Source organism: Bos mutus, chromosome 24 (genome assembly GCF_027580195.1).
Source record: "Bos mutus isolate GX-2022 chromosome 24, NWIPB_WYAK_1.1, whole genome shotgun sequence".
Classification (NCBI taxonomy): domain Eukaryota; kingdom Metazoa; phylum Chordata; class Mammalia; order Artiodactyla; family Bovidae; genus Bos; species Bos mutus.
In genome coordinates this window covers 376,216-398,592 of record NC_091640.1, presented here as the reverse complement: position 1 = coordinate 398,592, position 22,377 = coordinate 376,216, and the positions used below count along the sequence as shown (strand labels likewise).

Sequence of the window (22,377 nt, the reverse complement as noted above, 5' to 3'; positions counted from 1 at the left end):
AAGTTAAGTTCTAGGGTTGAAAATCTGCACAGTGATCACTAGACCACTGCTCCAATGCTCTTCTGTATCCCTCATCTGCATTCAATTCCTGTGTTTTAAATTCTCCTAGAACATAAGAGGACAAGTGGAGGAGAAGGGAATGACAGAGGATGAGATGGTTGGATGTCATCTCTGACTCAATGGACATGAGTTTGAGCAAGCTCTGGGAGTTGGTGATGGACAGGGAAGGCTGGTGTGCTGCAGTCCATGAGGTCACAAAGAGTCAGACCCAACTGAGTGACTCAACTGACTAACTGATGACATTATATATCACATAATTGGTTTGGGTAAAATATAACAGGGGGACATAGAATTCCATTGTCCTTCCAAAGACAAGTAATTCTTAAACCAAAGAAAGGCAGAACTCAGAGATACTGAAGAGAAATCTGGCTCAAATAAAACAATCAAACAATGTTAAAATGTTTAGAGAATTGGAGTGGGGCCACAGCTCAGATGTGAATGTCTCTGAGGTTACAGAAGTGTGACCATGAGAGTATTTATGTTATGTGTCTTATGAAACCGTTATGGCAGAATACAAAGTGTGGAAGAGAGTAGGTTAGGGCAGAAAGGACTCATGCAGCAAACCAGGCCTTCTGCCTTGCCTCTATGACCCTTGCTACCAGCATCTCTGCAACTGGATCTCAAATGCTCTTCATCATCTCCCTGGTATAACTGCAACTTCCAAGCAGAAGAATGGTCAGCACTGGCATGTTACTCTATGTGCATCTCAGCATTAAGTTCAGAGAGCCCCTTCCACCCTCTTATCCAAAAATCACCACCCTCTCTGTCCCAGCGGGTCCTGAAACATGAACCATCTATCCCTCCTATGATGAGGTTGGAGGGACTTGAGAGGTTAATGCGGAAGTGAGGACTTCTTATATTCAGAACTGGCTATAGTTCTGCCCTCTCCACAGGGGGAATAAGAAAGCAATATATTCATCACTTGTGCTTCTTATTTACTACTCTTCTCTAACACAGGGTATAACAACATTTCTACATCATTGAAAAACAAAACAAACCAAAAAACCCAGCAATCTTGTCAAAAGACAAGTTATGTGAACCATCCAATTATCAGATCCTTGCTTCACTCAGAGCACATCATTTTGTTAGTATCAGACAGAAGTAGCAAAGTGTTAGTCACTCAGTTGTGCCTGACTCTGCGACCTCATGGACTGTAGAGCCCACCAGGATCTTCTGTTTATGGAATTCTCCAGGCAAGAATACTGGAGTGGATAGCCGTTCCCTTTTCCAGGGTATCTTCCTGACCCAGGGATCAAACCCAGGTATCCTGCATTGCAGGTTAATTCTTTACCATCTCAGCCATCAAGAAAGCCACAAACATGGTCATAAATACTACACAAGTTGGATTGAAAACAGTCTGATTTAGTTCGATGAAAGGACACTGCAAAACTATATAGTGCTTTGCAAATGTATTGTTGTCAATTTTTTTTTCATTTAAACAAAATTGGAGAATATTTCTCAGAGTCTGTTGGCCTCATGCAGTCCTAGGAAGGTTTGTCTCTTTTCTTGATTACTTACATCTACAAAAGGACCAGGGGGTTAACTATAACGATAGTAAATTGACATATTTACCCTCCATTTCCATTTCCTCTTTCACAACCAAGAATTTCCCAACAGATCTGAGTGATGACTGCTGAGAACTGCAGTGTGGCTGCTAACTTCACATTCCTAGGACTTTCAGACAGAAAGCACGTGCAGCAGGGGCTCTTCGTGCTCTTCATGCTGGTTTATGGGGTAACTGTGGTTGCCAGTGTCGGGATGACCCTGCTGATCAAGGTGGACCCAAGACTGCACACACCCATGTATCATTTCCTGAGCAATCTTTCCTCCTGTGATGTCTGCTACTCCTCTGCTGTCTCTCCCAAGATGCTGGCTGATTTCCTATCTGAGCATAAAAGGATTCCATTTGACTTGTGTGCTATGCAGATGTATTTCTGGGGGACCTTTGCAGATGTAGAAAGTCTCATTGTTGGCTGTCATGGCTTATGACCATTATGTAGCCACTTGCAATCCACTTCTTTATAGAGTTTCCATGTCCAGAAGACTCTGTACCCAGCTAATATCTGTTGTCTACGTGGAAGGTTTGGTAGATTCAGCAATCCACACCTGTTGTACATTTCGACTATCATTTTGCAGTTCTAATGTCATCAATCACTTTTTCTGTGACTTCCCGGCCTTGCTAGCCCTCTCCTCCTCAGATACATCCATCAATGAGATAATGCTGTTCATATCCAGTAATTGTGTTGTGGGGACCAGCATTATCACTGTCCTCCTCTCCTACAGCTACATCATAGCAACCATCCTTAGGATGAATTCAGCCGAGGGGAGACGCAAAGCTTTCTCTACATGTGCCTCCCATTTAACTGCTGTGGCTATATTTCATGGCACGCTCCTGTTCATGCATTTCAGACCCAGCTCAAGTTACTCCATGGACACAGACAAAATAACCTCTGCCTTCTACACAGTTGTCATCCCCATGTTAAACCCACTCATCTACAGCTTAAGGAATAAGGATGTGAAAGTTGCCATTAAAAAAGTAATCAGTACTAAACTGTGTTCTGAGTGATACAGTGTTTTCAACCAAAACTACATATGTAAAGATTTTGAGAGCTGAAGTTCAGGTGCTGATAGATTCTTGTAGTCTCATCATTACAGTCTTCTGGATATTACCCATTAGTCACCTTTGTGCCTAAATTGAGTGTTGAAAGTAGTCATTGGTCATCTTAATTTGTCTCCAGACTAAGAAAGGGGAGCAATATGCTGTTTTGAAGACAGGATCTTTTTAAACCTCTTTCCTTGGGTAAGCCTCCTGTGAGATAGCATTCACCAAGCTATCCCTCCACCTATGTCAATTCAACTTACCATCCTATGATTCCAGTACATTTTTTAAACAATAGGTTTAATAAAGGTGCTCAACAATAAGAGAATATTAGTGAGTCAAATAGCATGTAAAATTGTAGAGGCAGTGAATAAATACTTTCATATACAAAATAAATTCATAAATAAATAAGAATAAACATAAAACCATGTGTTGTAATTAAAACCTCAATAGATGCAAGTTCCTTTCCTTTCTTGTTCACCCATTATCTATTTTGATATTTATATTTCTGAGCTTCAGAATGCCATTCAAAAACACTTACTGAATAAATGAATGAGGACCCCTTGTATTATTAAGCAAAGGAGTCCTTGTAAATTTACCAAATACACTAGAAAGAACCCCTCCCTTTATTTCACTTTATTCTAGTATATTTACTGTGCCTTCCAGATGGTAAAGAACCTACCTGCCAATGCAGGGGAAATGAGATGTGGGCTTGATCCCTTAATGGGGAAGATTCCCTGGAGGAGGGCATGGCAACCCACTCTAGTATTCTTGCCTGGAGAATCCCATCGACAGTCAAGCCTGGTGGGCTTTAGTTCATGGGGTCATTAAGAGTCAGGCACAACTGAAGTGACTTAGCACACATGTGTATTCAGTGTAAAAGAAATATGTCTCTGTTTTGTACCTCCAGACTCAGTTGAATGAGTAACAGACACAGGGATCACAGGGATTGACAGAATTTCATGAATAGTCTATTCCTTATACTTCTGCCCCAATAATATCACTAAGTAATCTTAGAATCATGTGTACTAGATTGCTATTACACTTCAGAGACTGGTTATCATCCTGTGGATGTTCTATCTTGCCAATATTGCAGAGACCAGATATGGTGCTATTCACAGATGTACAGAAACTCATGATTAGAAGTTGGGGGATGAAGAATCTGGGTCTTCTTTAAAGGTCACTGGAAAAGACAACTCCACCTCTTGAGGTGTTCCTAGCATTTGCCTTTTGCTGTCATTGTTTTTAGTCACAAAGTTGTGTCTGACTCTATTGTAGCCCACCAGGCTCCTCTGTCCATGGGATTTCCCAGGCAAGAATACTGGCGTGGGTTACCATTTCCTTCTCCAGGGGATCTTCCCTACCAAGGGGTTAAACCTGCATCATTTGCATTATAAGGCTGATTCTTTACCAGTGAGCCATTAAAGCTAGTGGAAGTGATGGAATTCCAGTTGAGCTATTTCAAGTGCTGAAAGATGATGCTGTGAAAGTGCTGCGCTCAATATGCCAGCAAATTTGGAAAACTCAGCAGTGGCCACAGGACTGGAAAAGGTCAGTTTTCATTCAAATCCCAAAGAAAGCAATGCTAAAAGGATGCTCAAACTGCTGCTGGTGCACTCATCTCACACTAGTAAAGTAATGCTCAAAATTCTCAAGCCGGGCTTCAGCAATATGTGAACCGTGAACTTCCTGATGTTTCAAGCTGGTTTTAGAAAAGGCAGAGGAACCAGAGATCAAATTGCCCAACATCCACTGGATCATGGAAAAAAGCAAAAGTTCAGGAAAACATCTATTTCTGCTTTATTGGCTATGACAAAAGCCTTTGACTGTGTGGATCACAATAAACTGTGGAAAAATTCTTTAAGAGATGGGAATACCAGACCACCTGACCTGCCTCTTGAGAAACCTGTATACAGGTCAGGAACTAAAAACCTCTTGATGAAAGTGAAAGTGGAGACTGAAAAAAGTTGGCTTAAAACTCCAGCATTCAGAAAACGAAGATCATGGCATCTGGTCCCATCACTTCATGGGAAATAGATGGGGACAGTGGAAACAGTGTCTGACTTTATTTTTAGGCTCAAAATCACTGCAGATGGTGACTGCAGCCATGAAATTAAAGACACTTACTCCTTGGAAGAAAAGTTATGACCAACCTAGATAGCATATTCAAAGCAGAGACATTACTTTGCCAACAAGGAAAGACATCGGCAAAAAAGAAAACTATTAGGACCCATCAATAAATTCAACAGAGTTGCAGAATAAAAGTCATATACAGAAACCTGCCCTACCTTCAGCTATTAGTTTACCACTTGAGTACCATATATGTCTCTGAACAGCTATTTTTGTATTACCCTTTGATGTAGAGGTTAACAAAATGATTGTTAAGGGAACTTAAATGCACATCACTTCATCAATATCTTTATTTATAAAAATATTTTGGTTTTGATTTGCTAAACAGTGCAAACTATAAGATGAAACATGATAACTCTTTAATACCACCATAATTATAAACTGAATATAAACCTCTGGTGTAAGATCATCAAAGAAACTAAGTAACTGAGGATTTCAATGGTGTCCTGATGAATCAAATTAGTTTAGAACTGGATCTAGAAATTCACTTTTTTTCTTCCTGCAGAATCCATTTAGAGAAAAAAAATAAATGATTTTATATGTGTGAAATTATACAAATAATTGAAATCTTGTTGGATAACATGTGACTTCAGAAATGAAATCACAGACAGTTTATGAGGATAAGAAGGTATTGGTTAGTAACATACCATTGAAAAACTGTTATATTCCAAAGTAGGAAGGTGAAGGAAATTGTTTCAGCAGTAAAGAAACATTAAAAATAATTAAGGGTAAACAAATTAATAAATAATCACTATATTTAATAAATCTATTAATTTCATAAATTTAGCAAAAGAAATAATAGATAAATAAAATAAGTAGAGAGTCCATTTGAGTTTCATTATATGTCTTATTTGACAGGAGGAAGATGATGTAGACTTGGGGTCACAATAAATCATACTAAAAAATCATTTAACCGTCCTGATACGATCAATTTTCTTCAAGTGTGAAGAATTAAAGTTTGGCATTTTCTAAAGTTACAGCATTCATGGGGGAAAATACAAAACTGGAAATCTAATTAATCTCATGCTTGCATAACACAGAAAAGTGAGGGCAAGTGCCTTAGAGATTTAACTCCCAACTGTCACTAAGTAAAAATTAAGTGTGATCTGTCTATATTGTTCACCTGCCAGAGGCAAGCTCAGGAGAACTTGCTCATCGCAGGTAGGTTTCTGAGTTGCCACATTTGAAGAATGAAGAATAAGATTTCAAAAACTAAGGAATCAAATACTTAGAGACTTGTAAATGAACACTTTATTTATTTATTTTCTTTGGTTAATTATCTGTAATCTAATGGAAAAAAAACATTGTATTTATTTTTAAAATTAATTTATTAATTTTAATTGGAGGCTAATTACTTTACAATATTGTGGTGGTTTTGCCATACACTGACATGAATCAGCCATGGGTGTACATCTGTCCCCCATTGTATTTCTTATTAAAGCAGGACAAATCAGATTTATTTTGATTAGCAAACAATTTTACATATGTATATCTTAAACAAAATTAAGGGAAAAGTTGGATTTTTTTTTAAGCACTGTGAAAAGGTATAACAAAGATTTAAGATTTTTTTGAATATTTTAACAGTAAAAAGTGTCATATTGTTCATGTTGTGTGTGCTCAATTACTCAGTCATGTCTGACTCTTTGTGACTGCAAAGACTGTAGCCCAACAGTCTCCTCTGTCCATGGGATTTTTCTGGCAAGAATACTAGAGTGGGTTGCTATTTCCTTCTCCAGGGGATCTTCCTGAGCCCCAGATTGAACCTGTGTCTCCTGCATTGCAGGCAAATTCTTTGCTGCTGTGCATAATGACTTATTACAATACTAATACTATTAATAATTTGTGCAAATTCAATCCATAAAAACCACATACCATATTTACTCAAATCTAAAGCAAAATCAGTTCATCATTCATACTCCAAATGTCATATCAACAGAGTGCATGCACACACAAGCACTCACGTGCACATACATATAAACATACACACAAATAGAAGCTTATATCAAATATATGTTTGTTACTTTTGTCCCATCTATTTTTAATGAACAAGCAGGGTTAAAATCAAAAGGGATGAAAATGCATTAGCTAAAGTTTCTTGTTTCTAGAATTTTTCTTTATCTGGTCAAGAGATATGTCCTTTGATACTAGACTGCTCCTGCACGTAAGTAATAATAATGTGTCAAAGCAGTAAAATATTTCTAGAGATAATTTTACTAAAATATATCTAATGCTCAATATCTACATTAAAAAGTAGAGCAGAGACAATAATACCATATTGTTCATTCTTTCAAAATCAGAGATAAGTTCATTCTGTCATTATTTAATACACAATAATAAGCAAACTGGGCTCCCCAGGTGGCTCAGTGGTAAGGAATCTGCCTGCAGTTCAGCGGATGGGGTTCAATCGCCCTGATTCGGGAAGACGCCCTGGAGAAGGAAATGGCAACCCACTCCTGTGTCCTTGCCTGGTAAATCCCATGGACAGAGGAGCCTGGTAGGCTTCAACATTGAGTTGAAAGAGCCAGACATGTCTTAGCAATTGAACAAGCAAACGAACAAATAAACACATTATGATTCTTAAGTACTCAAGAAGTGTAATCACTTGTATTCTTAGTTGGATAGGTATCTTTAAAATATAAGGTTGAATACTCCAACCTGTCTTTAATTAAAGTGTTACTTTCATATTATGTTTGACATGCAATGAGGTTTCAGTAAAGAACTGATTGCTGAAATAAAGCAAGTGAAGGTTCCAACTAGTCACATACATCATAGGTGACATCCAAATTTAGAGTCAGACTTTCTCAAAACTCCTATCCCACACTTAACCTTTTAAAATCAAATCGTGGGGAAATTTGTATGGGCTATTTTCTCAGAATAAAATGTACTGGAATTAATTTTATCTGATTTACAGATAATATTTTGTCTCAAAAAGAGTAAAAACATTGATCTGTCATTGTTTCAGTCATTTCTGGAGCATTTTTACAAGAAGAATAAAGAAGAATGGATGGGGAAAATTGCACTTCCTTGAAAGAATTCCTTCTCTTGGGAATTAGTAGTAGCCCTGTAATCAAAGTGACTCTATTTACCATGTTCTAGTTGTTTATCTCATTATTCTTGTTGCAAATCTCGGGATGATCATTTTAGTTAGAACAGACCCCCAGCTGCACACATCCATGTACTTTTCCTCAGCCACCTCTCCTTCAGTGACCTCTGCTATTCCACAGCCATGGACCCAGGATGCTGGCAGGCTTCCTCATCAAGAACAAATCAATCCCCTTCTATGGCTGTGCCCTACAATTCCTGATCTTCTGTACCTTTGCAGATTCTGAGTGTCTACTGTTGGCGGTCATGGCCTACAACTGGTACATGGCTATTAGCAACCCCTTGCTTTATACAGTCAAGATGTCTGGCAAGGTGTGCTCCCTGCTGATGGCTGGGGTTTATATGGTGGGAGTTATGGATGCTTTGATAAATACAATATTAACCCTCCATTTATGTTTCTGTGGGTCAAATGAAATTAACCATTTTTTCTGTGATGTCCCTCCTCTCCTCTTGCTATCTTGCTCAGATACACAGGTCAATGAATTAGTGATATTTATCATTTTTGGCTTCATTGAACTGATCACCCTCTCAGGTCTTTTTGTTCTTACTGTTACATCATCCTAGCAGTGATAAAGATCCACTCTGCTGAGGGGAGGTTCAAGGCTTTCTCCACCTGCACCTCCCACCTAACTGCTTTGGCAATTTTCAGGGAACTCTGCTCTTCATGTATTTCAGGCCAAGTGCTTCCTACTTTCTAGATGAAGACAAAATGACCTCCTTGTTTTATACCCTTGTGATTCCCATGTTAAATTCTCTGATTTACAGCCTACGGAACAAAGATGTGAAAGAGGCTCTGATGAAATGTAAAAATAAAAAATGGTCCATTGAAAATTTGCTCGTATACATTTTCCTCCCAATGTTACACAATAATTTATGAAAATCAAAATTGGTTTGACTAATGTTGTATGATTCTGTTTGTATTTATACTATCTTCCAATCCTAGCAATATGTATGATTTCCTAAATGCCACAGGTTTCATTTTATATCTTAAACTTCTGTTTAATACTCCTTATTTGTGGAAAATTTTCAGACTCTTTATTTGTCAAATTTGTGTTTCTTCAGTCTTTATATGTGTTAATTTTTAAAATTTTCCGAAAGTTAGTGTTTTCTAAGTTGCTGTTGCACTCTATGTGGGCTTTATTTCACCGTGACTCCATCTGCTTTTCTACTAATGAATCTTGCCATATAATGGAAGTGACCACTGTCAATTAAATAATTATTAAAATTATTTCTAACAGACTGTAATTATGACATAATATAAAAAGCCTTGCTGTTGGTCAGTCACTGTTGGTCAGTCACTGTGTCCATACAAGTCAGGCTTCCCTGTACATACACATAATCCTAACATCATTTTTATTTAAAAACTAAAAGCCAAATAGTGTAGAAAACATCCAGTTATCCCTTTGGAATGTAAATATGTTGAGATTTTTGCTGATTTTACAAAATCTTTATTTCATGAATGTGTTTAATGGAGAGTGTTTGTGTGTCTGTGTAAGTGTGTGAGGGGGAATGGGTATGCATTTGTTTGCTAATGTGTTGAATGAAAACAAAGTGGCTACATAAGGATTGGTGAACTGGGAATTAGGAATGCTTGCAGATCAGAGGCATTCACTGTTTCTGAATAAGTATAATATTGGGCATTAAGGGGGCCAAAGGCAAACTATTCTAAAGGTCTATATTCCATGTGCAATCAGCTTACTTGTATGAAATATCAGATGATAAATTACATCATATCTGTTACTTATTCCTGAGAGACTAAGGGTTCACCACCCAGGGACCAGACACAGATATGATTATATAATCTGGGTCAGGCAGTAGGCAATGCTGAACCCTCCTGCAGACAGAACTGCGTGCAACGAACAAGTCAGGAGTTCTGGGACAGGCACTGATATCTTTGCTGTTTCTTTCATTTATATTTGAGATTTCCTTATTTTTTAATGCTTTTTTGAAAGAAGGTATTTTATATAAACAAAGGAACATATGAAATAGTACACACATTTTTATTTTAGTTAGTTGTACAAGTTGTTTATTTTAAATACATATAAATAGGGAATATAAAAGGAGCAAACATGCATTATGGAAATGGTCAGATGTTTTACTATTTTAAAAATTTATCTGTTATACTATGCATTATGTGTAACATACATATTATATTTCTATAAATGTTTTAAGTTTTAAAGGAAAGTATTTTTGTTTAATTATGTCTTTCTAAGCAGATATACGAGTTAAGTCCTAGGGTTGAAAACCTGCACAGTGATCACTAGACCACTGTTCCAGTGCTCTTCTCTATTTCTCATCTACATTCAATTCCTGCTTTTTAAATTCTCCTAGAACATAAGAGGACAAGTGGAGGAGAAGGGAATGGCAGAGGATGAGATGGTTGGATTTGGTGATGGACAGGGAAGCCTGGCGTGCTGCAGTCCATGAGGTCACAAAGAGTCAGACCCAACTGAGTGACTCAACTGACTAACTGATGACATTATATATCACATAATTGGTTTGGGTAAAATATAACAGTTGGACATAGAATTCCATTGTCCTTCCAAAGACAAGTAATTCTTAAACCAAAGAAAGGCAGAACTCAGAGATACTGAAGAGAAATCTGGCTCAAATAAAACAATCAAACAATATTAAAATGTTTAGAGAATTGGAGTGGGGCCACAGCTCAGACGTGAATGTCTCTGAGGTTACAGAAGTGTGACTATGAGAGCATTTATGTTATGTGTCTTACAAAACTGTTATGGCAGAATACAAAGTGTGGAAGAGGGTAGGTTAGGGCAGAAAGGACTCACGCGGCAAGCCAGGCCTTCTGCCTTGCCTCAGTGACCCTTGCTACCAGCATCTCTGCAACTGGATCTCAAATGCTCTTCATCATCTCCCCAGTATAACTGCAACTTCCAAGCAGAAGAATGGTCAGCGCTGGCATGTTACTCTGTGTGCACCTCAGCATTTAGTTCATAGAGACCCTTCCACCCTCTTATCCAAAAATCACCACCCTCTCTGTCCCAGCGGGTCCTGAGACATGAACCATCTATCCCTCCTATGATGAGGTTGGAGGGACTTGAGAGGTTAATGGGGAAGTGAGGACTTCTTATATTCAGAACTGGCTATAGTTCTGCCCTCTCCACAGGGGGAATAAGAAAGCAATATATTCATCACCTGTGCTTCTTACTTAATACTCTTCTCTAACACAGGATATAACAACATTTCTACATCACTGAAAAACAAAACAAACCAAAAAAACCAGCAATCTTGTCAAAAGACAAGTTATGTGAACCCCCAATTATCAGACCCTTGCTTCACTCAGAGCATATCATTTTGTTAGTATTAGACAGAAGTAGCAAAGTGTTCAGAGAAGGCAATGGCACCCCACTCCGGTACTCTTGCCTGGAAAATCCCATGGATGGAGGAGCCTGGTGCGCTGCAGTCCATGGGGTCACTAAGAGTCGGACACAACTGAGCAACTTCACTTTCACTTTTGGAGAAGGAACTGGCAATCCACTCCAGTGTTCTTGCCTGGAGAATCCCAGGGACGGGGGAGCCTGGTGGGCTGCCATCTATGGGGTCGCACAGAGTCAGACATGACTGAAGTGACTTAGCAGCAGCAGCAGCAGCAGCAGCAGCAAAGTGTTAGTCACTCAGTTGTGCCTGACTCTGCGACCCCATGGACTGTAGAGCCCACCAGGATCTTCTGTTCATGGAATTCTCCAGGCAAGAATACTGGAGTGGATAGCCATTCCCTTCTCCAGGGTATCTTCCTGACCCAGGGATCAAACCCAGGTATCCTGCATTGCAGGTTAATTCTTTACCATCTCAGCCATCATGAAAGCCACAAACATGGTCATAAATACTACACAAGTTGGATTGAAAACAGTCTGATTTAGTTTGGATGAAAGGGCACTGCAAAACTATACAGTGCTTTGCAAATGTATTGTTGTCAATTTTTTTTTTTCATTTAAACAAAATTGGAGAATATTTCTCAGAGTCTGTTGGCCTCATGCAGTCCTAGGAAGGTCTGTCTCTTTTCTTGATTACTTACATCTACAAAAGGACCAGGGGTTTAACTATAATGATAGTAAATTGACATATTTACCCTCCATTTCCATTTCTTCTTTCACAACCAGGAATTTCCCAACAGATTTGAGTGATGAGTGCTGAGAACTGCAGTGTGGCTACTAACTTCACATTCCTAGGACTTTCAGACAGAAGGCACATGCAGCAGGGGCTCTTCATGCTCTTCCTGCTGGTTTATGGGGTAACTGTGGTTGCCAGTGTTGGGATGATCCTGCTGATGAAGGTGGACCCAAGACTGCACACACCCATGTATTATTTCCTGAGCAATCTTTCCTCCTGTGATGTCTGCTACTCCTCTGCTGTCTCTCCCAAGATGCTGGCTGATTTCCTATCTGAGCATAACAGGATTCCATTTGACTTGTGTGCTATGCAGATGTATTTCTGGGGGACCTTTGCAGATGTGGAAAGTCTCATGTTGGCTGTCATGGCTTATGACCATTATGTAGCCATTTGCAATCCACTTCTTTATACAGTTTCCATGTCCAAAAGACTCTATACCCAGCTAATATCTGTTGTCTACGTGAAAGGTTTGGTAGATTCAGCAATCCACACCTGTTGTACATTTTGATTATCATTTTGCAGTTCTAATGTCATCAATCACTTTTTCTGTGACTTCCTGGCCTTGCTAGCCCTCTCCTCCTCAGATGCATCCATCAATGAGATAATGCTGTTCATATCCAGTAGTTGTGTTGTGGGGACCAGCATTATCACTGTCCTCCTCTCCTACAGCTACATCAAAGCAACCATCCTTAGGATGAACTCAGCCGAGGGGAGACGCAAAGCTTTCTCTACATGTGCCTCCCATTTAACCACTGTGGCTATATTTCATGGCACACTCCTGTTCATGCATTTCAGACCCAACTCAAGTTACTCCATGGACATAGACAAAATAACCTCTGGCTTCTACACAGTTGTCATCCCCATGTTAAACCCATTCATCTAAAGCTTAAGAAATAAGGATGTGAAAGTTGCCATTAAAAAAGTAATCAGTACTAAATTGTGTTCTGAGGTTGGTGGGAATGCAAACTAGTACAGCTACTATGGAGAACAGTGTGGAGATTCCTTAAAAAACTGGAAATAGAACTGCCTTATGACCCAGCAATCCCAGTCTGCTGGGCATACCCACTAGGAAACCAGAATTGAAAGATTGACGTGTTGAAAGTGTTCATCATCAGCACTTTTATAATAGACTAAGACATGGAAACAACCTAGATGTCCATCAGCAGATGAATGGATAAGAAAGCTGTGGTACATATACACAATGGAGTATTATTCAGTCATTAAAAAGAATACATTTGAGTCAGTTCTAATGACCATCCTGGATGAAACTGGAGCCTATTATACAATATGTTTAATAAAGCCAGAAAGAAAAATTCGTGAGTCAAACAGTTTACTAATGCATATATATGGAATTTAGAAAGATGGTAACAGTAACCCTGTATCTGAGACAGCAAAAGAGATTTCATGATGTAGGAGAACAGTCTTTTGGACTCTGTGGGAGAGGGAGAGGGTGGGATGATTTGGGAGAATGACATTGAAACATGTATAATATCATATATGAAATGAGTCGCCAGTCCAGGTTCAATGCCTGATACTAGATGCTTGGGGCTGGTGCACTGGAACGACCCAGAGGGACGGACGGTATGGGAGGGAGGAGGAGGGAGGGTTCAGGATGGGGAACACATGTATACCTGTAACAGATGCATGTTGATATATGGCAAAACCAATACAATATTGTAAATAAATAAAATAAAATTAAATTAAATTTAAAAAAAGAATAATTAAAAACTTGAAATTTAAAATAAATAGTTGAATAGATGGTTCATTGCTCTGTTTGGAAGATGCTTCATACTGTTTTGACTCTTTGAGAATGCTGAGGCATGTTAGCAAAAAGGCTTTTGAATAAATTCTAATGAGTACTCAATTTTGTAAAGGAGTATCTGTTTGACAAATACCACTTATTTCATAGCTATTTTATTTCACTGTCTTCAGAAGACATTGAATAATGACAGAGATGTGCAAAGAGCTATAGGAACACAGGAGAAAGAACTTAACCTAAACAGGGGAGGAGTGGGGAAACCAGGGTCTTTGGGGGAAAAATAGTATCTGAGCTACATTTAAAGTCAGATAAGAGTTAACACAAAACAGAAACAGGGAAATGAAGTGTTCATTCCAGACAGAGGAGGACAATTAGAAAAGCTTCAGACAGGAAATAACACTGGGTCTCTAAAAGTCTCTTCCTTATCTTTTGCCATTAAAGAAACTTCCCATTGTGTCTCTGACACCTTTTGCTATTAGTCACATCACTATCTTCTGTGACAACCAGGCATTAAGCTAAAGAAGCTGGTGAGAGTTAGGAAGCCACTGAAAAGAATAGCATCATCAAATTCAAATTTTAAAGGTCACTCTGGCACCTGTGTGGAAGATAAAAGGGAATAAGAATGGAGGCAGAGAGAATAGTATGATGCAGTGGTAACACAGATGACTAAGTGAAAACAGGATAACCAGGTTTCTGGCTTAGGTGAGCAGGCAGGAGAGACAGCTTGGAAGAAATTCAGAAGTAGCAGAGGAAGAGTAGTCAGATTCAACTAGCAATGGAGAAATGATTACCTGCGTGGTAACTTTTTTTTTAAAGCAGGTATGGATCAATACTACTATGTGGAAAATTAACTAGAGAGCCATTACCTGCTACTATCTATTTAGGAAAAGTATTCTTAAATTGTAACATGCTTTATTGTGTCATATACTCTTCAATTGTAACTTTTAATCACTGGTTATAGATTATATGACAATGTACCAAATTAAAATTCCCTTAATTATGGGACTGTTTGATATACATAATTTTTAAGTTCACTGTTAGGAGTTCAAATCTATAGAGTCAAAATATTGACATTTTGTAGGTTTCTAATAAGCCTGTTATAGCAGATTCTCGTATGATTTTTTATTGCAACAAGTTAAGGTGATTTTCTTTCACAAGGAAGTTTTATTCTTACATATCTGTAAGAGTTAGATAATGTACATGACAGAAGGCAATTGCTTGTAGGGAGTGACTGACTGCAAACTGGTAAAATAGAGAACAGCAGCCCCAGTAAACAGGACAGCTGCTCTTAAGCTCAAAGCAAATATTGCTATGTGGGAAACATTGCCAGATCTTTCTATTTTGAAAGAAAAATTGGAGGGGATAAAGTCTGTATGAGAAGTCTTTGTATTTGCCTTTGTATTTGTGGCTAAACTTTGCTGTGAACCTACAACTACTCTAAATAATAAAATCTATTTAAAAAAATAAAAAAATAAATTGTGTTCTGAGTGATACAGTGTTTTCAACCAAAACTACATATATAAAGATTCTGAGAGCTGAAGTTCAGGTACTGAAGAGATTCTTGTAGTCTCATCATTACAGTCTTCTGGATATTACCCAAAAAGATTACCTTTGTGCATAAATTGAGTGTTGAAAAGTAGTCATTGACCTCTTAGTTTGTCTCAGACTGATCCTGGAATGTGATGCTGTTTGCAGAGAGGGTCTTTTTTATACCTCTTTCCTTGGATAAGCCTCCTGTGAGATAGCATTCACCAAGCTATCCCTCCACTTATGTCAATTCAACTTACCATCCTATGATTCCAGTACATTTTTTAAACAATAGATTTAATAAAGTTGCTCAGCAATAAGAAAATATTAGTGAGTCAAATAGTTTTTTTGTACACTTTTTATGTACTTGTATCACTCTATAACTGTGTCATCATAGCATGTAAAATTGTAGAGGCAGTGAATAAATACTTTCATATACAAAATAAATTCATAAATAAATAAGAATAAACATAAAACCATGTGTTGTAATTAAAACCTCGATAGATGCAAGTTCCTTTCCTTTCTTGTTCACCTATTATCTATTTTGATATTTATATTGCTGGGCTTCAGAATGCCATTCAAAAACACTTATTGAATAAATGAATGAGGACCCCTTGCATTATTAAGCAAAGGAGTCCTTGTAAATTTACCAAATACACTAGCAAGAACCCCTCCCTTTGTTTCACTTTATTCTAGTATATTTACTGTGCCTTCCAGATGGTAAAGAACCTACCTGCCAATGCAGGAGAAATGAGATGTGGGCTTGATCCCTTAATGGGGAAGATTCCCTGGAGGAGGGCATGGCAACCCACTCTAGTATTCTTGCCTGGAGAATCCCATGGACAGTCAAGCCTGGTGGGCTTTAGTCCATGGGGTCGTTAAGAGTCAGGCACAACTGAAGCAACTTAGCACAGATGTGTATTCAGTGTAAAAGAAATACGTCTCTGTTTCGTGCCTCCAGACTTAGCTGAATGAGTAACAGACACAGGGATCATAGGGATTGACAGAACTTCATGCATAGTCTATTCCTTATAATTCTGCCCCAATAATATCACTAAGTAACCTTAGAATCATGTGTACTAGATTGCTATTACACTTCAGAGACTGGTTATCATCCTGTGGATGTTCTATTTTGCCAATATTGCAGAGAACAGATACGGTGCTCTTCACAGATGCACAGAAACTCATGATTAGAAGTTGGGGATGAAGAACCTGGGTCTTCTTTAAAGGTCACTGGAAAACACAACTCCACCTCTTGAGGTGTTCCTAGCATGAGCCTTTTGCTGTTGTCGTTTTTAGTCACAAAGTTGTGTGTGACACTGTTGTAGCCCGCCAGGCTCCTCTGTCCATGGGATTTCCCCGGCAAGAATACTGGAGTGGGTTACCATTTCCTTCTCCAGGGGATCTTCCCTACCAAGGGATTAAACCCACGTCATTTGCATTATTAGGCTGATTCTTTACCAGTGAGCCATTACCTCAGTTAATATTTAAAAAAAAGGAAAAAGCCCAATTGCTATCTTTTAAATGAAAGAGAAAGTTATCATTTTAAGTATTGGTATACAGGAAGATAAGAAACAAATGCAAGGTAATGTTTAGAATTGATTATATTTGCAATGATTGATTTGGCTCCCCGTGTATCTGCGATGTGTACTGGAACTTTATTCTAAACAGAATTTTAGCAGTAGTCATCAAAATATGGCTTTTCCAGTTGTCATGTACAGAGGTAAGAATTGTACCATAAAGAAGGCTGGGTCCAAAGAATCGATGTTTTTGACCTGTGGTGCTGGAGAAGACTCTTGAGAGTTCCTTGAACAGCAAGAAGATCAAACCAGTCAATCCTAAAAGAAATCAACCCTGAATATTCATTGGAAAGATTGATGCTGAAGCTGAAGCTCCAATATGTTGGTTACCTGATCCAAAGAGCCAAATGTTTGGGAAAGACCTTGAATTTGGGAAATGACTGAAAGCAGGAGGAAAAGGGTACAACAGAGAATGAGATGGCTGGATGGCATTGCTGACTCAATAGACATGAGTTTGAGAAAACTCTGGGAGATGATGAAGGACAGGGAAGCCTGGTGTGCTGCAGACTATGGGGCTGCAAAGAGTTAGACATGACTTAGTGAATGAACAACAAAATTATGCCATGAAACGTTGGGACCAGATGCCATGATCTTAGTGTTTTGAATGTTGAGTTGTAAGCCAGCTTTCTCACTCTCCTCTTTTACCTTCATCAAGAAGCTCTTTAGTTCCTCTTCACTTTCTGCCATCAGAGTGGTATCATCTGCACATCTAAGGTTGTTGATATTTCTCCTGGCAATTTGATTCCAGCTTGTGATTCATCCAGCCCAGCATTTCTTATGGTGTATTCTGCATATAAGTTAAATAAACAGGATGACAATATACAGCCTTGTCATACCCCTTTCCCAATTTTGAACCAGTCATTTGTTCTATGTCTGGTTCTAACTGTTGCTTCTTGACTCATATGCAATTTTCTCAGGAGACAGATAAAGTGATCTGGTACTCCCATCTGTTAAAGAAAGTAAATAAATAGTCTTGTTTAGGCTTCAGAGACAAAGCAGAGCAGGCCTGTGACCTTGCTTCTAACCTACCTGGGCACTGCCCTGACTGGGAGTGACCGCTGTGAGTGCAAGACTTGCAGCCCCATAGATAAGATGGGGGAGGAATCCTGAGATAGTTAAGCCCCTGGAGGGGGCCTGGCCAACCAAGCCCCAGGCTTTGCCACATTCCAAGTTTTCCATGGCAAAGCCAACAGCATTATCTTGAAACCAGGCTTGCAGTTTGGTCCCAGATTGATGAATGTATCCATTTGAGTCTGTCCTGGGATTATAAATTGAAATCAGGACAGTCTTTGAAGTCTCACCCACAGAGCAGAGTGGAGGTACTGCCTGGGACCTTTTCCCAGTTGGGACTCCAGATGTCCATGACATGGGAACTCCCAGCCCTGTTTAAGTCTGGATGTTGGTCAAAACCCAGTTTGGTGATGTATCCTCTTCTCTATTAATGTTAGTATCTTGAAAGTAAGCTAGATAATTGTCTATTAAATATCTGCATTATATATTTGTATATAATGAGTGGGTTACTTTGTTAACAAATCCTTTGAACCTGAGAAGGAAATGAAAACTTTTGGCAAAAAACCATCACTTCTAAGATTTTTCCACAGATTTTTGTGATCCACAGTCAAAGACTGTAGCACAGCCAGTGAAGCAGAAGCAGATGTTTTTTGAAAATCCCTTGCTTTCTCCATGACCCACCTATTTTCTTTTATAACTTCAAATAATGGATTTTTTTCTCAGTATATTTTATATATCAGTACCTCTTAATTATTGTCCAAACCCCTTCCACATTCAATGTACTTTGTTAAAAACCTATTAAAGATAGTCATGCCTATTAAAAATAAGCTTATTTGTGTTATGTAAAATTGGATTCTCTGGCCATCATTTACATTTAAGGTGCTGAGGTGCTTAGTCACTCAGTAGTGTCTGACTTTTGCTGAGCCCATGGACTATAGCCCACGAGGTTCTTCTGTCCATGTAATTCTCCAGGCAAAAATACTGGATTTCCTTCTTCAGGAGATCTTTCTAACCAGGGACTGAACCCTAGTCTCCTTCATTGCAGATGGATTCTTTACCATCTACCCACTGTATGTTTAAGGAAAAAAAGATAGACTTTACTTTGTTCCTTTAACTTTTTATCTAATGACACTGTATTAATGCCTTTACATATGATAAGGAAACCAGGGTTTTTGTATTTGTTTCTGTTTATTTTTGTTTTAACATAATGATTAAGATGTGAGAGAGGTGAGTATTCAATCTGGATTTTTTTAAGTTGGGGTACAGTTGTTTTACAATGTTGTGTTAGTTGGCAAAGGTCATGAGGAAGGAGGCTGATGTTTTCAACCCCCTGGAAATCACCTACCCCCATAACCAGAGCCTGTGTTGTGCATACCTCACCACCTTTATAATGGCTGTCCCCACCACCTCTTTCGGAGAAGGAGTTAACCTTTAGCCCCAGTCAATAAAAACTCTTGGGTGTGACAAGAGTGTTTTAACCTACAAACTCCTCTGAAGGTTCTCTAGCCTGCCTGACAGGCTCGTCAACTCCTACATGTGATTGCTCACAGCCTCCCAACCGTGAGGGCTCCAAACCTTCTAAAACAGGTTCCTAAAAAAGTTAGAAAACTATTTATAAGTATAATGGGCTGCACAAATCATTTTTCATTTGTTGAGCCAATGTTTGTTGCTAAGTAATCCCCTGCCCTCAGAATTATAGAAGAAATAATAAGTATTAACCTTTGATATTAATCACGTTAGACCTGAAATGAGATGGCAATGTAATTCACAGCAAAAATAAGGTCTGATTGGTGACTTCAGGAGATCTTTATCCACCAGGCAGAAGAGGTCACCCCTAAGGTTTCAGATGGATTTGATAAAAGTCAGGACTGCTGACACATCCCATCATCATGTATCATGTTTGGGGATCAGTTTGTTTGCCCTCCCCATGGACTGGTCTCTCACTTGGTTGAGTCTCCATCTGGACCCTGCATTACATTCCTTTGTCCGACGAGTTGATAAGGAGAACCAGGACTTTGCATTGAAACTTCTTGTCTTGAAGCACAGTTTCTCCCACGTAACACTCAGCCTATTCCCAAATTTTCAGTCCAAATGCCTGCTGCCTGACTTTTTTACCCTGGATCAGCCGGGGCTGGTCCCCGGCACAGTTGCTTAACAATGTTGTGCTAGTTCTGCTGTGCATTAAACAAATAACCTATGTGTGTGTATATATCCCCCCCCCCCCCCTCCACTCTGGCACCGCACCCCTCTATGTCACCACAGGGCACCACATTGAGCTCCCTGTGCTGTACAGCAGGCTCTCACTCGCTATCTGTTTTACATAAGGTTGCACAATCATATAAAGCTTCACAACTCCCTCAGGACGAGCCCTGAAAAGAGATGGCATCATTCACAGCACCAGGTCATGAGTGGCGTCTTCAGGATCCATCTTTATCCACTTCAGAGGCAGGTCATCCAGGGTTTTAGATCTCACTACACATCCCATCATCATATCATGTTTGAAGTTCTTTGCCCTTAGGACTGGTTTTTCAGGACCCTGCATTCACTCATTGTCCCAACTGAGCAGAGGTTACTTCACAGTGATCTACGTTGGACACACCATTCCCAAGTCAGTCCAAATGCCTGAAACAACCCTAATGATGCAATTCCCTGGTTGCACCTTGCCAAGAAGTAATTTGGCTAATAAATCCCAGAGTACTTTTCTTATGTAATTCTCTGGTCCTGCCCCAAGGGCCATGGTTGAAATGGCACATTTAGCTGCAAAGGAAACAATGTCTATCTTTTGTGATGAACTCATGCACTTAGGACATTTCTTGTTCCATATTTAGGACAAGACACTTGATTCTCATCACCTAAGGCTACCATTCCATTCTTCCCCACAGAAAGCCAGCATTGCTCACACCTTACCTTCACAGTGATCTGTATTGGCAAAATTCTACTTTTAATTTCTATTTTATATTGGGTTAGAGTTGATTAACAATTTTGTCTTAGTTTCAGTCATGTACAGAAAAGTGATTTGTAATACAAATCCATGTATCTATTCTTTTTCAGATTATTATCCCATATAGGTTATTGCAGAGTATTGAGTTCCCTATACTATAGAGTAAGATCTTGTTGATTATCTACTTTATACCTAGTAGTGTGTTTATGTTGATTCCAACCTTCTAACTTATCCCTTCCTCTGAAAAAACTACTGTTAAATATAGTTTCCACTGCAATAAATGCAACTCTGATGTAATTTATAACACAGCATACATTTTCAATACTGAAGGCTTTCTTCTCTCTTGCTAGTTCACCCTCTCCCTGACTACTCAACCTCAACTTTGAGTTTAATACTTTATATTGTCCAGTCCTATTTCCTCTCTGAGTCATTTGTCAGCCTCTCATTAAGGTATCATCCCAACAATTTTAGGCTTAATTTACTGTCTCTGACTCCCATTGCATGGCCTCCTTCAGTAACCGTGCGTAATGAGATTGAAACTTAGGTCAATTCTTTTCTCACAGTTCTTTCCTTCTACTCTGCAATTGGTATCCCCACAAATAAGCATAACCAGGGATGGTAGTTAGGTCATATACAGAATGATAGGAGCCATGAGCTCATACTGGTGGAAAGTTAGTTAGTAGAGTTTGTTGAATCAAAATTGTAACAGCTCTCATTGATTTGATAAGTATGTGGCTCTTTCTTCAGAGGCAGCAAATTTAACTTAGCTTGAAAACCTCTCTAGAAATAAGGTATGAACTGGAGAAGCAATTTCAAAAGCATTGTGTCTGTGTAAACATTCAACTTACAGTAACTGTCACCTTCAACAAATCACTTCCTCCATGGGCCTCATTTTCCACTGGTCAAAAGAGAGTTATGAATGCAGTAATCACTATTGAACATTCCAGCTACCATGTGCTGTATCTATGTTAATATGCCTCTATCAATAATTTCTACTTGGGATGATGTAAAAAAGTATAACAGAGGGATGCAGTTCTCTCTCTCTCTCTCTCTCTATATATATATACATACACATATAGCAATGGATGGAAAAAATGACATCTCCAGTCCAGTAGGTTACAGGAGGCCCAATCCCATTAATTTAGCCCAATTAACTGACCTATACAGAATTTTGACTTTAAGAGACATTTCATTAAAAAGGATATTCATATAAGTTGATTTCCAGCTTTTTGTGTCATCAGGGAATCAGATATTCTACTGAATGGACGAGGATTGAAAAGGCAGACAACAATAGTGCTGTTTAAGATGTAAAAGGGCTTTCCTGGTGACTGAGATGGTAAAGAATCTGCCTGCAACAGACCTGGGTTCATTCCCTGGGTCAGGAAGATGCTCTGGAGAAGGGAATGGCACCCCACTCCAGTATTCTTGCCTGGAGAATTCCATGGACAGAGGATCCTGGTGGGCTACAATCCAGAGAATTGAAAAGAGTCAGACATGTCTGAGCGGCTAACACAAGATATGGAAAACCCAGATG

At 38.9% G+C, this 22,377-nt stretch overlaps 1 protein-coding gene and 2 pseudogenes across 1 annotated transcript; all 3 read left to right on the top strand.

The window, feature by feature from the left end:
- The first annotated feature begins 1,686 nt into the window (after positions 1–1,686).
- Positions 1,687–2,626, top strand: LOC102288092 (olfactory receptor-like protein OLF2). Its single transcript, XM_005895609.2, is given in 2 exon segments — positions 1,687–2,025; positions 2,027–2,626. Coding segments are annotated over 2 exon segments (939 nt in total).
- A 5,163-nt stretch (positions 2,627–7,789) lies between these two features.
- On the top strand, positions 7,790–8,768 carry LOC102286086 (olfactory receptor-like protein OLF2; annotated as a pseudogene).
- Positions 8,769–12,038: 3,270 nt separating this feature from the next.
- Positions 12,039–12,995, top strand: LOC138985339 (olfactory receptor 5J3-like; annotated as a pseudogene).
- Positions 12,996–22,377: the final 9,382 nt, after the last annotated feature.